Source organism: Condylura cristata, unplaced genomic scaffold, assembly GCF_000260355.1.
Source record: "Condylura cristata isolate star-nosed mole 26May11 unplaced genomic scaffold, ConCri1.0 scaffold00024, whole genome shotgun sequence".
Lineage (NCBI taxonomy): Eukaryota > Metazoa > Chordata > Mammalia > Eulipotyphla > Talpidae > Condylura > Condylura cristata.
The window spans coordinates 33,426,419-33,441,723 of NW_004567125.1; the positions used below are offsets into that span (position 1 = coordinate 33,426,419).

General features: G+C 46.6%; 1 protein-coding gene across 1 annotated transcript; it reads left to right on the plus strand.

The window, feature by feature from the left end:
• The first annotated feature begins 6,471 nt into the window (after positions 1-6,471).
• On the plus strand, positions 6,472-10,036 carry DNAJB1 (DnaJ (Hsp40) homolog, subfamily B, member 1). Its single transcript, XM_004688683.2, has 3 exons — positions 6,472-6,763; positions 7,773-8,353; positions 8,626-10,036. The coding sequence occupies exons 1-3, from the start codon at positions 6,553-6,555 to the stop codon at positions 8,854-8,856; spliced, it is 1,023 nt and encodes a 340-aa protein (XP_004688740.1). The 5' UTR covers positions 6,472-6,552; the 3' UTR covers positions 8,857-10,036.
• The last annotated feature ends 5,269 nt before the right edge of the window (positions 10,037-15,305 follow it).

Sequence of the window (15,305 nt, forward strand, 5' to 3'; positions counted from 1 at the left end):
AGTCCCACATTCATGCAACAAGCACCAGAGCATTTTGTGAACATACTGTGCTGTTTGTCAGGTGAGGCATCCTAATTATTTTCACCACCTCTTACCCTCATAGAAAGGCAGAATCCTTTGGCAGGATCCAAAAGAGAATTCTGTTAGTTTTTGCAGCGTCTTTCAAGGTTGAGGTCCTCTTTGATTAACTTCATCTTGTTTCTAGTAATTCATCTTTGATTTCTGTCAGCAGAAATCAAATCTTCCCTCAGAATGAAGTCTTGCCTCTTCACTCAAACCATTCAGACTCTGTGCCTGAGTCTACCTGTCTAAGACATAAAAGCAGCAAGGTCTTGCTTGTGTCCTCATTATCCCCGGCACAGTGGCTGAATTATTCAAAGTAACAAGTAGATACACTGGGGTGTAGGCCAGAGGAACGGGAGGGTGAGACAGAGTGGGAAGCTGAACAGACTGACTGAAATACACTGCTGAGTGTTAGAGACAAGACAGGCAGGACCCTAAGGTGGTAAGGTGTCTGCCAGCGGAGATTCCTAAAAAGGGGAGAAGGAGAAAAAGGGGAAAGGGGGGAGCGAGGAAGATAATGGAGTGGGAGTTGGGTGCAAGTCTTCCTGCTCTGCCTTCAGCAGAGGTTTATTTTATACATTTCAAGCAGGCAGAGGGATGACATTAGCATACGAAAGGGGCTGAGATCACAATCAGCTTTTTTCTAAGAATAGTCTGGGGTCATTTTGACCTTGAGATTATAACATTCTAAAATCAATCAAGGTTAAAAACAGGTACATAGGTGCACAAAGTTTAAGACTAATGTTACTATAGTGAAGATTAACTAAAATAAAGTCCCTTAAACCTTATCTACTACTTAATGGGTTTTTTCCCTACCTGAGACATCCTGGGAGGCAGGAAGAGGAAATTTCTTGCAAATCAAATTTCGGAAAAGTTCTTTGAAGAAACTTGCTAAAAGGTTTTAAGTGAGTTTCCTTTGGTCTAGACTGTAGAAGACATAATTTGCTCAGAATAGGAGACATAGGTGAATTTCCTTATCTAAAGACTGGATAATAGAATCCTGAAAGACTAGCCAGAAGACTTTTGTGGATTCCTTTGAAGTGTAGCAGGTAGAAAACCTGACTAGTTCTAAAACAGGCAACCTGGATGAATTTCACATCTAAAGGCCAGACAGTAGGAAGTTTGAGTAATTCTGTAGAAGCTGAATAGAAGGCTAGGTGAGGTAGTAGAGTGGTAAGATTTGGGTTTTCCTCCATCCCACAGTGAGAGAGACTGCAGAAACAGCCCTTTTGCTTTTATTGATCAGCCTATTGTCAAGTCACTTTTGACTTCAGAGGAATTTCTCATACTGGTGCAGTGCTTGCTTGTCAGAGCAGGCAGGCCTTATGCGGCTGAGGCAATCCAATTGTAAGCTGAAAGTTGCTCAGAATATTTTGATATTATGATTATACAAAAAAAGGAGGTCATAACATAAGTTAGCGTGGAAAGTCTGATTTTTTCAGAGCACTTCCCCTCCATCTGTACCGTGTCTGATGACAGAGGTTGCATAGCTTGTGTCAGCTGAGGGGAGCAGCTGTCAAGACAGGAGAGGTGCACTGCACCATGTGGGTCAGCTCCCCGGCCGGGGATCAAATTTGTGCTGCAGTGGCTGCCAGTAGCTTTATAGTGCTGAGACTTAAACTCTTGCACCACCAGGAAGGCCACACAAACTCTTCAAATCAGTTTCCAAAGGGAAAATTCCAGAAAGGTCTTTACCACTGCATGAGCAAGTTTCCAAAGTTGGTAGACACCTGGAAATTTGGGAGAATGACACAGCCAGAGAAGGTATAGAAGTTCCAATTCCTTTCCCTGTACTTTGCTCTATGCTTCTCTTTCATCTGGCTGTTGGTTCATATTCTTTAGCAGCAGTGTATCTGTTGTAATTAATCGATGATGTAGTGAGAGAAAAGGAAGGAGGGAGAAAAGAAAGAAAGATTAATGCAGGGGGCCTCTTTGGGTCAGATTTGGGAGGGACTCATAGTCATTTGGACATTGAAGAGCTGGGGTGTTTGGTTGTTTATATCTCACAAACCCCTTTCATATTATCCTCACTTGGAAAAGATAGGATCTTGATTTTTTTTCCAGAACCTAGCTCAGCTGGTTTTTTCACATTATAACAGCTGACTCAGACCGCTGGGAGGGAAGGCAAAGCTGAGACCAGACAAGACAGAGCTGGTTAGCAACTTTCTGCTGTGTCAGGAGAAGTAGAGTTACAGCTCCCAAGCCTAGCCTCTTCCACCATTTTCATCAAGTCCATCCTATGGACTTTTTTTAAGTCCATGGGATTTTTTTTTTTACTATAATTTACATATGGTAAAATTCACCTTTTTGTTAGTTTATAGTTCTAAATATATAGTCATAACCACCACCACCGTGAAACTATAGAACATTTCCATCAGCCTCCCAAATTCCCATATGCCTTTGTAACTGATCCCAGTCCCTGGCCAACTATTGATCTGCTTTCCATGCTGATAGTTCTGCCAATTCCAGAAGTAAAATGAAATCACATAGACTCATAGAGCCTTCTGGTTTGGCTTCTTTCTCTAACATAGTACAGTTGAAGTTTGTCTGCTTTGTTTCCTGTATCAGTGACTCACGTCTTTTTTTTTTTTTTTTTTTTTTCATAAAAAAAATAGTATTCCATTGTGTGGCCAGATTTATGCATTCACATATTGAAGAACATCTAGGTTTGAATGGCTGTTGGTAATTATGAATAAAGCCTCAGTAAGCACTCATAGTTTTTTACATGAACACAGGTTTTTCTATCACACTGGTACTTTTTTTTCCCCTAAGATTTGTTTATTTATACATACAGAACTGGGGTACAGGCCAGAGGTATAGGGGCAGTGAGAAATTTCACCAGAGACAGAGCAGGGAGGAGAGCATGCAGATTGATGAAGTACACTGCTGAGGGGAACAGCTGGGGGAGACAGGGAGGTCTGCTTTGCCATGTGGGTCACTTCCCTGGCTGGGGATCGAACTCATGCTGAAGCAACTGCAGCTAGCTTCACAGTGCTGCATCTCAATTCGTTGGGCCACCAGGGAGGGCCCTCACCTGGGTTATTTTGAATGAGTATCTTATTGATGAATAGAGAAAAAACTGGTGATGAGTTTCTTGTTTATTATTTTACCATCATCTGAATCAATTTTTATTTTAAGATTTATTTATGCATACAAGAACTGGGGTACCAGCCAGAGGTGCAGGAGTTGAGAGGATTCACCAGGAACAGAGAAGGGAGCAGAACAAGCAGATTGACTGAAATATACTGCTAAGGGGGGAGTAGCAGGTGAGACAGGAGAATTCTGCTGTACCTGTGGGTCACCTCCCTGAGCCAGGGATCAAACTCATGCTGCAGTCCTGTGGATAACTTCATGATGCTGCACTTTAACCCCTTGTACCACCAGGGAGACCCCCTGAATCAACTCTTAAATAAGCTGAATGCTTACCATAAGCACTCAGTGTGCTAAATATTTTACACATTAGCATTTTTCTCACTGGATGACTACAGACAAGTCACATGACCTCTCTGGGTCTCAGTTTCCCAACCTGTTACCAGGCTAACCTCATAGGATTATATGGAGTACTAAGTGAGTTATACACTTTCAGCACCTAGAATTGACTCAGCACAGAGTAGAACTGTGTCCAGCCTAACTATAATTATAATGTTCATTTCCAGACCCCTCTCAATTTCATCACATAGCAATACTGGTAGATAAAATAGTCTTACTCCCATTTATTGGAAAACACACCTCTGAAAGAACAAGCTGAGATTGAGTTGTGTTTACTACACAGGTAGTAAATAAATAAATAGTAAGTAAAGCCTAGATTTAAACTGAGGCAGACTAACTCCTAACTCATCCACTTCATTTTCTGTCAGAGTTCAGCCAAAAAAAAGAACCAGTAGGGTATATGTGTTTGTAAGTAGCATGTGTATTAAGAGGTCGATTCAGTTGATTTTCAAGGCTTACACAATTTTGAAGGCTGGCTGGGCAAGTCTAAAATGTGTAGGGTAAACAGCAGGCTGAAGACTCTTGGCCAGGAGCTAATGCTTTTTCCACAGGGAAACCTTGGTATTTGTTTTAAGGTCTTTTGATGTTTGTTTTTAAAGTCTTTCAAGTGATTGGCTGAAGCCCACCCAACTATCCAGGATTGTCACCTGTACTTAAGGTCCACTAACCATAGATGTTACTTAAACTACATCTATAAAACACCTTTGCGGCAACCCTTAGGTTAATGTTTCATTGATTAACTGGGCACTAGAGCCTTGCCAAGTTGATGTCTAAAGCTAACTCAAAACTTCCTTGAGCTGAGAGCTCAAGATGTGCTGAGTTTTTTGCAAAGACCTCTTTTTCAGTGAAATTCTGAAGTGCCCAGGTCAAAGAATCAGTCATAAGGAGATGTGTTGTAGTATTTTTGACTTTGCATGCAGCTGAGAAGAGTGGGGGGTGAGGAGGTGTTTAAACGATGAAAATCTCCAAAACGATGACCCAGGCTTATTCAAGGATGAGGGAGTCCCCAGCCCTAATATTGCTCCCAACACTGTACCTTGCCCAGTATTTTTGACCCACCACATGAAAACCTTTAGGGGTTACCTCATTTGTAAGTCTAAATTAAATTTATACTGTAAAATATTAGTGTACAAGTGTAAGGAAGTCCACAAGCTCTGTGCTTTTCCAGATATGATGACTTTGTGCTATTTATACAGCTTTTTTTTATTATTATTATTTTTTAAAGATTTATTTATTCATACAGAACTGGGGTACAGGCCAGAGATGCGGAGGTTGAGAGGACTCACCAGAGACAAAGAGGGGAGCAGAACAGGCAGATCGACAAAGTACACTGCTGAGGGGAGCAGCGGGTGGGTCAGGTGAGGTCTGCCACGCCATGTGGTCACCTCCAGGGCAGGCGGGGACGGAACTCATGCGGAAGTGGCTCAAGCTTCTCAGTGCTGTGCTTTAACCCGCTGCGCCACCAGGGAGGGCCCTTTATACAGTTTTTTAAAAAGTGAATTATCTGCCACTGTGGCTGGTTCGGACCTCTTCAGTGTTCTGTGCCCATGGATGCCCAGGCCAGACCCAGCCTCCCAGATTGGCCTCTGTGTGCCCTACTCCAGAGTCTGAAGTGGGCCACTCTGGTGTCAGAGAATGTAGCAGGAGCTGTGATCCCCCACCTGGACAGCAGAAGGCCATCGTCCCAGCCTGCACAAGGGGGCAACCACCAAAAGCTTTTTGCTGCGTGGCTATCAGGAAGGAGATGGCTCAGCAACCAACTACTCAATGAGACAGTCACCTGCTGGACAGCACTTCCTCTGTGCCTGGACTGTGCTGAGCATTTTACAAACACTGACTTCAAAACCCTGTGAGGTGGACACAACTGCTATCCCCATTGTGCAGGTGAGGAAGTTGAGGTTCACTATGGCTCAATAACCAATCTAAGGTTCAAATAGAAAGTGCTGGAACTGGGAATAAAACCTGGCTCTCTTGCTCCAAAGCCAGCATTTCAGCAGCCTGACTTCCCAATCACTTCCTCCTGCAACCTCCCCCTCAGCAGTACCACTGAAGCCTTTACTGCTTCAGAGCCTCCTTCCCCAACAGTTCTGTCCTTGACCACTGGTCCTCTAGACTCTGAGCCAAACGCCATCATGTCACCATCCACAGGTGAGGAATAGAAGCCCTGAAAGGTTTATGACACATCCACGCCACCGCCCCCCCTGCCAAATTATAAAGGTAGTGAGAGAAAAAGAAACAAGGGCATTTCAAATTCAGGATATTGTCCCAGTCATTAGCCACCCAGCACAAACAGAGCAGGATGCAGTACCTGCATCCTAACGGGCTGGTAGGTAGGTGATACTTAACTTGAAAACCAAGGAGGGACTGGGAAGACATCTCCAGGAACGTGAGCTTTTCCGGGGCTGCACCTCGCTTTACTAGGGACTTGTCTGGTAAGGACAGGGACAATCCTGAGGCTCCCAACTGCATTCTTCCACAGCCTCGAGAACTGTAATTGGAAGAGCACAGAGTGGGTTTGACTTCCAGCCAGAGCCAAGGCTCCGTCTACTGGGGGGCCGCAGTTTTTTCGTCTCCGGGGAGGAGCGGGGCATCCTCCTGAGGATAGGCGGTCCTTCCAGGAGCTGCGTGTCTGTACGACCCAAATCGGAGGCGGGGCGGGGTCTTCAACTGGGGGGGAGGTCCCGATTGGCTCATCGCTGAGGGGGCGGGGCCTCCGTTCCCTGGTGCGCGCGCCGCGGGAAGGCGTTGCCGAGGGTGGAGCGGGAAGGGGTGTGGCTGCGCGCGGGCGGCCGTTGGCTGCTTGGCCCGACCCCGGATGTCGCGCGTCGTAGTCTGGGTAGCAGCGATTGGTCGACGCGGTGCTGTGGGCGGGGCGGAAGGTTCTGGAGGGGGCTGGCGGGCTCTGGAAGCTTCCGCCGGACGGGTATATAGAGTCCGGGACCGGGCGGCGGCGGAGCCGGAGTACGGCGACAGCTAGGCGGCGGGCCGCAGGTTCGGGCCATGGGCAAGGACTATTATCAGACGCTGGGCCTAGCCCGCGGCGCATCGGACGAGGAGATCAAGCGGGCCTACCGCCGCCAGGCGCTGCGCTACCACCCGGACAAGAACAAGGAGCCCGGCGCCGAGGAGAAGTTCAAGGAGATCGCCGAGGCCTACGACGTGCTTAGCGACCCGCGCAAGCGCGAGATCTTCGACCGCTACGGGGAAGAAGGTGTGTGCGCGCGCGCCTGGCCGGGGTCGCGCCCCCGCCGTTTGACAGGCAGGGAAACCGAGGCTCGCTGGTCCCACTGCTGCATTTCCGGGGGCGCCCCGGGCCTGGTGGGCAGCACACCCCACCCTCTTTCGACGCGGGCCTCCGCCCTCGGATTGGAGGCGGCCGAGTGGGAGGAGGAGCCCTGCCCGCGCTGCTGCCCGGGAAGCTTCTGGCACGTCTGGGGCCGTCTCTCCCTGAGCGCCTCACTCACGTCCCTGAGCAGCCCGGGGGTGCAAGTGCAGACGCTGAGGGAGATGGAGGAGTAACTCACTGATGGTACCGCGGCCCCAGGTCCCCCGGGCGGAGGTGGGAAGCTGTGCGGCCCGGCGGGGCGGGGCGGGGCCACTGACAGCGCCGGGCTGGACCTGTGGGCAGTGAGCCTGCAATGAGAGTGCCAATTAGCACGATCTCCCTCTTGGGACCCTGTGCGTGTGGAGTGAGGTAATTCCTGTGAAGTGCTTACCTAGCCCAGTGCCAGGCACGTAGATAGCTGCCTGCGCGGACTTGGGCCGTCCAGGTGCAGGGAGTGGCCGCCTCTGCCCATCCTCCTGGAGTTTGCCTTCTTCAGGGAAAGAGAAAAGAGCTTTCTTGTCCAGATGCTGGGGGATGACTCAGACTGCCTTCTGGGCTTGGTCTTAAGAAATGGAGTGGCTTTTATATAAGGATCCTGGCCAGGGTGAGAGAATTTGAACCTCTCCGTTTCTTTTGCCTCTCCCCACACAGAGTAAATGCGTTGTAAAAGTTGAACCGGGGTGATGCCTATTCCACCTCATCTGGTGGTAAATTCTTTGGAAGTTCTGTGACATTGTGGGTGCTCTGTCACATGCACAGACCGGGATGGCCTTTAGAGATGACAGTCTGAGAGCTTGAGCCCCTCGGCCTTCATGCTGCCCTGGAATATGTGGGTGGGAGTGTCTGTCTCCTAGATAGAGAAGCCAGCTGTCTAACTTCCACTTTTACCTTTCAGGCCTAAAGGGCAGTGGCCCCAGTGGTGGGAGCAGTGGTGGTGCTAACGGTACCTCTTTCAGCTACACATTCCATGGAGATCCTCATGCCATGTTCGCTGAGTTATTTGGTGGTCGAAATCCCTTTGACACCTTTTTTGGACAGCGGAACGGAGAGGAAGGCATGGACATTGATGACCCGTTCTCTGGCTTCCCCATGGGCATGAGTGGATTCACCAACATGAACTTTGGCCGCTCCCGCCCTACCCAAGAGCCAACCCGAAAGAAGCAAGATCCCCCCGTCACCCATGACCTTAGGGTCTCGCTTGAAGAGATCTACAGTGGCTGTACCAAGAAGATGAAAATATCCCATAAGCGGTTGAACCCCGATGGAAAAAGCATTCGCAATGAAGACAAAATCTTGACTATCGAAGTGAAGCGGGGGTGGAAAGAAGGGACCAAAATCACATTCCCCAAGGAAGGAGACCAGACCTCCAACAACATTCCCGCCGATATCGTCTTTGTTTTAAAGGACAAACCACACAATATCTTTAAGAGAGATGGCTCTGATGTCATTTACCCAGCAAGGATCAGCCTTCGGGAGGTAAGACACTAGGTGGAGCAGTGATAGCTGTGGAGGGAGGTGGCTACTTTTGGAATCTGTTCACTATTTGCTTGACATATTTCTGAGTGTTCAGTATATGCCAGACTGAGGGAGGGTGCAAATGGAGCAAAACTAAGACTTTTTCTGGAGCTTCTTTTGCTGGTGACTTAGGAGCAGGGTAATAGCTGCTCTTACCCTACACTAAAAGCCACTCGGCAGGAGTTGGGTACCCTATGCTAACTTTGACATAATACTGTCCCTTTTCTTTAAAGGCTTTGTGTGGCTGTACAGTGAATGTCCCCACTCTGGATGGTAGGACCATACCCGTCGTATTCAAAGATGTCATCAGGCCTGGCATGCGGCGAAAAGTACCTGGAGAAGGCCTCCCCCTCCCCAAAACACCTGAGAAACGCGGGGACCTCATTATTGAATTTGAAGTAATTTTTCCTGAAAGGATTCCCCAGACATCAAGAACCGTACTTGAGCAGGTTCTTCCAATATAGCCACCTAAATTCCTCAAGGACTGACCAGGGACCTTTCCAGAGCGCAAGGATTTCTGGACCGTTCCACCAGTTGTGGACCCGTGAGATGGCGGGAGGGCCCAGGGAGGGCTTTCGTACTGCTGAATGTTTTCCAGAGAATATATTACAATCTTTCAAAGTCGTTCACTAGACTTAAGTGGTTTTTTGAGCAATAGGGCGGCAGGTGGCGGGGATAGTAGGAAAATGAATTTCAATCTACCCACTGGCTCCAGATGCCTCTTTGGTGGGCCCACGCTCTCTTCATCCAGGCCCTGCTCAGAGACTAGAGGCAGTCCTGCAGCTGGACTTGACCCCTTTGTGGTCCCTTCGCTTATCATTGTTACCTGGTGTCAACCTGCCAGCCCCTTTCACTGACCCCTTACATTCCTCAGTTTCTGTTGTATGAGCAGTTAATGTTTCATTCTGTATTTGTCTCCCACATCTTGCTCTTCTGAAGAACTCTGTCTTCCTTTTAGCCATCTCAGATTGAAAATCTAGACTAATTTTGCAGAACTGCCTGGCCAGCACCCACAAGCAATACCTCTCACTCCAGCAGGACCAAGGGAGCCAGCCTCAAATGAGTGAGTGACTTTCATGGCCTCCTCTCCCTCAAGGGCCATAAGCCCTGGCCAGAGTAGGGAGCCCCCTCTACTACTGCCTCTGAGGCCAAAGGCCAAGTGCACACTCACTTTTGGGTCATACTTTTTCCTTCTGTAAGGCAACCTTTTATCACACCTGGGGCTTAGCAGTAGCCCAGGTCTTGTTTGTTTGTTTGTTTCATGAACTCTGGACTCTTTCAAGGGGATCTAATCCTTTTGAATTTTGCACAGCCCTAGATATAATCCCTTTTGATAAAAGGGTCGTTGCTTCTGATTATAGGAGCACTGTGGAACGTCTGTAAATATGTTTTTATAATTCCTTGTAAAATTGGTGTGCACTCAAAACCCAGCCACAGCAGCTGCCTCTGTGTGTATAGAGCCATGATGGAATTCAGAAAGCGTCCTTGGGAGTGGGGATAGATGGAACAAGTGTCTGTTCCCAGCAGGCCAGTTGGTGCTCAGACCTTCAGACTCATTGTAAGTTGCCACTGCCAACACAAGACCAAAGCGTGTGACTTGTCAATGTGCAGCGTGATAGCATTAAAGACTGATGCTAAACCTCAGGGGAGCGGTCCTGCGACTCTGTTTGAGGGCTCTAATGATTGGGGCTGGGGTGGGGACTGGGCATCCTTCCAAAGGTGGGAGGGAGGGAGTGGAGAGGGTGGACAAGAAGTTGGAGTCCTCTGCACGGAAGAGATAAGTGCCCTAGTGTGTGAATCCTACATTCTGGATCTAGGCATCCAAAAGGCTGAGGGGTCAGAGCCTATGTTTTGGTGACATTTGGGGCCAAAGTTAAGCAGTTGCCTTGCCTATTTTTCAGAGCCTGGTTGTTGGGGCCCAGGGTAGGTGTCTGCCCTCATAATCCCTCTCCACTGTTTTCTTGCTGGAACAGGCTGGGTGTCAGGCAAGCCCTTGCCAAACCAGACAGCCTAGGAGAATTCCAGCCTAGGGCTGCCCCACCCTGGAGAAGACCCATTTTCTGCCCTTGCTTTATTTGCAGGCATCTGAAACTGGTTTTACTTTGTAACTTTTTAAAGAAACTTTTTATTATAAGGTAAGTAATTATATAGATCATATAAATTTGAAACAATGTATTGCTACTTTTGGGCAAAATTTTTTTTATGCTCCTCCCAACAAAATGTTTTAAAAGTGAAAAAGAACAGCTCATTTAAAGTCAAAGGAGAAGTGGCTTTCCCTTCACACTGAAACAATTATAAACCACTCAAAACAATTTCTGAGCAGCAGTGGCTTGCTGCACTCATGGAAATGTTCTGTATCTATAGGTGGCCACATTGAATCTTGACACCATCTTGCAAGTGACCCCTGAAGTATCAAGCCCCAAAAGAACCTTATCACAAGATCTACTTCAGGCACCAAGAGGACAGCTTTGACTCCAGTCTCAGTCACAGATCCCTACAGTTGCTATTACCCTGCCCTCAGACTCCAGGATCACATTGCTACATACTTAGCAGGTCCAGGTCCCTGTAAACTTAAGAGCAAAATGCCACAGGCACGAAAGTACAGAAAGCCCCAACATACAGTTCTGGAAACCCCCAGAAAAAACCTACTGAGTTTAGAGCATTGTGCAGGGTGAGTCTTCAGGGCAAATGATGGTGAAAAAGACTCAACCATATAAAAGACTGCCCCGCAGGTGTGATTTTTTTTGTTGCTATTGTTGCCCATGCTGGACACAGTATGTGTGACAGGTTTTTGGTGCACCCATGGATCTCTCCTTGCTCAATACTGTAGCTTCTGTATTGAATTTATACAGTGAATTTAGTTTCTATTTCCATACCTTTCTGATAAGCACATTTAAGAGCTCCTTTTATGTTAATACGTGTGGACCTGCCTGGTTCTTTGATATCCCACATCTCCATGGTGTGGCATTTTTACGTGATCTAAACATACCGTGAAACTCAAAATGTATTCTTGATCTACATTGAAAAGTTGAACCCCCTCCCTTTCTGGGCCTACAGTTCCTTTTCCCAAATGGTAATTTAGACAAACCATGGCACCAGCTATGCTCCCTTTTTCTCAAAAACGTTTTTGTGCATCCTCTGAGAGTCTGCTTATATAAGCATAATTTTCAATTCTTGGCTGTGCAAACACAGTACCAAACTGGAAATGGCATGTAGTGTGAAAGTCCTCCCTGTTCTAAGTCCTCCCTGTTTTGAGTCCACCTCCAATGAATGGTCTCAGATTCACGAGTGCCTTTCTGGAGGTACTGTACAAGTAATGCCTAAGTGTTTATTTCTTTTTAAAAACAATATACCATATGGTCTTTTTTTCTTTGCACAATATAGCATGGGAATTAAGCACTTCCTCATTCCTCTTCTGTTACATTTATTCTTCCAGTCCTACTTGGGTGGCTGTGAAAATCCAGGTCAGTGTTTGTGCCCCTCTCTTTCCTTAGCCATTGTTCCTGTTTCTAGATTTGAGTACCAACTCAACCACTTGCTACCTGTGTAACTTTGGGCAAGTGACAGCCTTTCTGTGCTCCAGTTTAAGTGTAAGATAGGCACAACACTAGTACCTTCTCAAGGGTTATAAGAATTTCCAGATATAAACCTTGCATAGGAAAACTAGTATGTCAGCTATCATTATGGCCTAAAGTGAAAGTTTAATCTTAGTCTATAGCTCATAACCCCAACAAACAAGGTGAGTTTGAGATCTTTTGAGTCAGTGTGCTCAGCTAAACTCCAGGAACCAAATTCCCAGGCAGGGGCCTCCTTGGTTGTACAAGGGGTTAAAGCATAGCACTATGAAGCTGCAGCCACTGCAGCATGAATTGGAGCCCCAGGCCAAGGAGCTGACCCATATGGCACAGCAAACCACTCCTGTTTCACCTGCTGCTCCCCTCTGCCTGTTCTTCTCCCTACTCTGCCTCTGGTGAATCCTCTCAACCCACCCTCCTACACACACACACACTACCACCACCACCACCACTCTGGTCTATACCCCAGTTCTTACATGCTTATGTAAGTAAATCTTAAAAAATCTCCAGGTCTCTAAGACTCTCTGGTCAAGGCCTAGCCCTCACCCAGCCCGAGGCAGCAGTCCCTAAACTTACTATCCTGATGCAGTCTTGTGATCTGCACCCAAAAGAAGCAACCTCCTTTGAAAAATGAGGCAAATGAAGTTACAGACCTCATAGAGGTGCTATGAAAATGGCATGATAATGCATTGGGGTGGAAAAAGAACATGACATGAAGAACTTGACTTTTGACCCAGGTCAGCCTCCCAGCAGCTATCTGAGGAGGAGCTGCTCTTGCAGACTCCCGGTTTGAAGTCCTCGGCACTCTGCCTGGCGGTCCCCACCTGGTTAGACTCACAAATGTGGCATATGGCTCCTATTCAGCCTGCTGTTACAGAGAGTGTGATGACCCAGCAGGTAGTTGGTAACCTTTGTTCTTAAGCACAAAATAGGAACCAAGAGGGAAGATGCCGTTTCCAAAGAAGTGACCAGAAAATTTTTCAGAAGCTGGAAAGGGAAAGATGAATTTGTGGAAGAACTAAATTGCTGATTATAAGAAGACAGCATTTTCCATCTTCTAGAATAATACTCTATTCCTAGATGCTTCTTTATATTGAACTTCAATCACGCAAGATCATTTTATCTATAATTGCTTCACCAAGCCTCATTGTCCTGTGTACTGGTCTAAGAAGACCATACCAGTTTTATGCCCAGCTTTGCATGTATAGGTGCCCTTTATTATATGGAAAAGTTGCAGAGTGTTCAGGTTAGGAGACACACAAGATATTTTTACAGTCTGGGGCTTGAGTGTTTATATAAAATTAATTCAATTTTTGATTATTGGTTCTTATTGACAGATATAATTAATCAAAAGAGGGTGGACTTGCTTTTGGAGGGTAGCTGGGTTCATTTCAAGTTCTGCACATTACATCCCCCTGAGCAAATTATAAACCTCCCAGAGCCTCATTTTCCTCTTACGTAGGAACTCTACCTTCTCACTTTTTCTAGAGCTAGACTTCCAATAGCTCAGCTCTGAGAAGTTCCTCACACAGGCATGACCCAAAGCAAGCACACAAGGGACTTGAGCAAATCTAAACATTTGCTAACCTACCCAAAATTTCTTTAAAAGTTAATTATTCTCAGGCCCTCCCTGGTGGCGCAGCGGGTTAAAGCACAACACTGAGAAGCTAAAGCCACTTAAGCATGAGTTCGATGCCCGCCCACCCCAGAGGTGACCACATGGCGCGGCAGACCTCTCCTGACCCGCCCACTGCTCCCCGCAGCAGTGTATTTCGTCGTTCTGCCTGTTCTGCTTTCCACTCTGTGTTGGTGAATCCTCTCACTACCCCTGCACCTCTGACCTGTACCCCAGTTCTGTATACACAAATAAATAAATCTTAAAAAAAAAGTTAATTATTCTCAAAAAAAGTTAACTTCTCATTAGTTATTAATTATTGAAGGATGCAGCATTGTTGCCTGATTGATAATAAGCGTTTGTCAGTCCAATGTTATTGAACACCTATTGTGTGCCTAGCCCTGTTCTTGATACTAGGGACATAGCAGCAAACAAAACTGGCAAAAGTTCCTTCCCTTGCACAGCTGATGGGCAAGTGGGGGAGGGAGGGAAATAAGGATAAATGAATAAAACATCTGATCAGCTAGACAGTAGTGAAAGTGATGGGAAGAATGAAAAGAAATGGGCAAAGAGTGTTGAGGACAATTTTAAATAATACTGTCAAGATTTGAGCAGCCACTAAGGTAGAAGCTATGTAGACACTGAGGGAAGAGTTTTCCAGGCAAAGGGAACAATGTGTACAAAGGCCCTTATGCAAGAACTAGCCTAAGCTGCTTAATCAACAGCTAGGCTGGGGTCCACTATTATGACTATTTTACAGGCAGAGGGAGAGGGAATGGGAAGGACTGGTGTAGGGTCTAGTGGGTCACAAGCAGAACTTAAGCTTTTCCTTTGAATGAGGTAAGAGCTTGAAGGGGTTTTGGATTTAGTTTTGTCTTCATTTTCCTTTGCTAGGTGGAGGGAGTGTCATTTGTAGGATAAGTCCCTTAAAAATTTTATGTACCAACTTTCCATCTCAAAATAACCCAACACAATAAGCATTTATACTTTCTATTGTAATCTAGGCCTTTAAGTACATGTACTCATGTTCCCTCCCAGGGACCTGAGACATTTTCACAGTTGCCAATTCCAGGCTTGCCCTAGTTGGGTTGGAGTCTAATTTCTTCTACTTTACAAACATCTTACCACTGTCATAGGAGAGGAAAGATAACTATGGGGAAAATCCAGAAGCAACCTGTTTCCTGAGGTCATCAACTGTGCCCTAGTAATCTTCACATAGCAGCATCCAGGGCAGCATCTGTCCTAAAACTGCCCCTCCAAAAGTTTGTCAAATGAGTGAGTAGGATGACAAAGTGTTTCAAATAAGAGGACCTACCACATTTGTTCAGTGGTCATTCATGTTAATGCAAGACAAGCCTGACCTGGGGTCTGCACTGGTGCCCTAGGAAGGAGCCACATTCCCGTTTCTCCAACTCCCACTTGAGAAAAAGATATTCATTCCCTATGACTCCAGGAAAACTTCCCTCTCCTGGGGACCTGTTCCATGTATTTCTCACTGGGCACATTTTCTGAGGGCCAGCTCAAAAACAGGCCTGTGGGATCCAATAAGTGGCAGATAATAAGCTGTATGGAGCCCAATGTAGTCTTCAGGAACCCCAGATCTACCTAAAATGGAGGTTTTTATTTCCTGTGTCTGCCTGGGTGGCCTAAAACAACAGTAGGCTAGATGTCAAAAACTAGGGTGTTAACATGGCTGACCTGGTGTTTCTGTGGGAGAAGCCAT

What these genes read in the sequence shown, in the direction of transcription:
- DNAJB1 (XM_004688683.2), top strand. Translation starts at nt 6,553, where the DNA reads ATGGGCAAGGACTATTATCAGACGCTGGGCCTAGCCCGCGGCGCATCG. An exon ending in CGACCGCTACGGGGAAGAAG is followed by an intron (nt 6,764 to 7,772) that starts GTGTGTGCGCGC and finishes TTTACCTTTCAG; the next exon opens with GCCTAAAGGGCAGTGGCCCC. An exon ending in CAAGGATCAGCCTTCGGGAG is followed by an intron (nt 8,354 to 8,625) that starts GTAAGACACTAG and finishes TTTTCTTTAAAG; the next exon opens with GCTTTGTGTGGCTGTACAGT.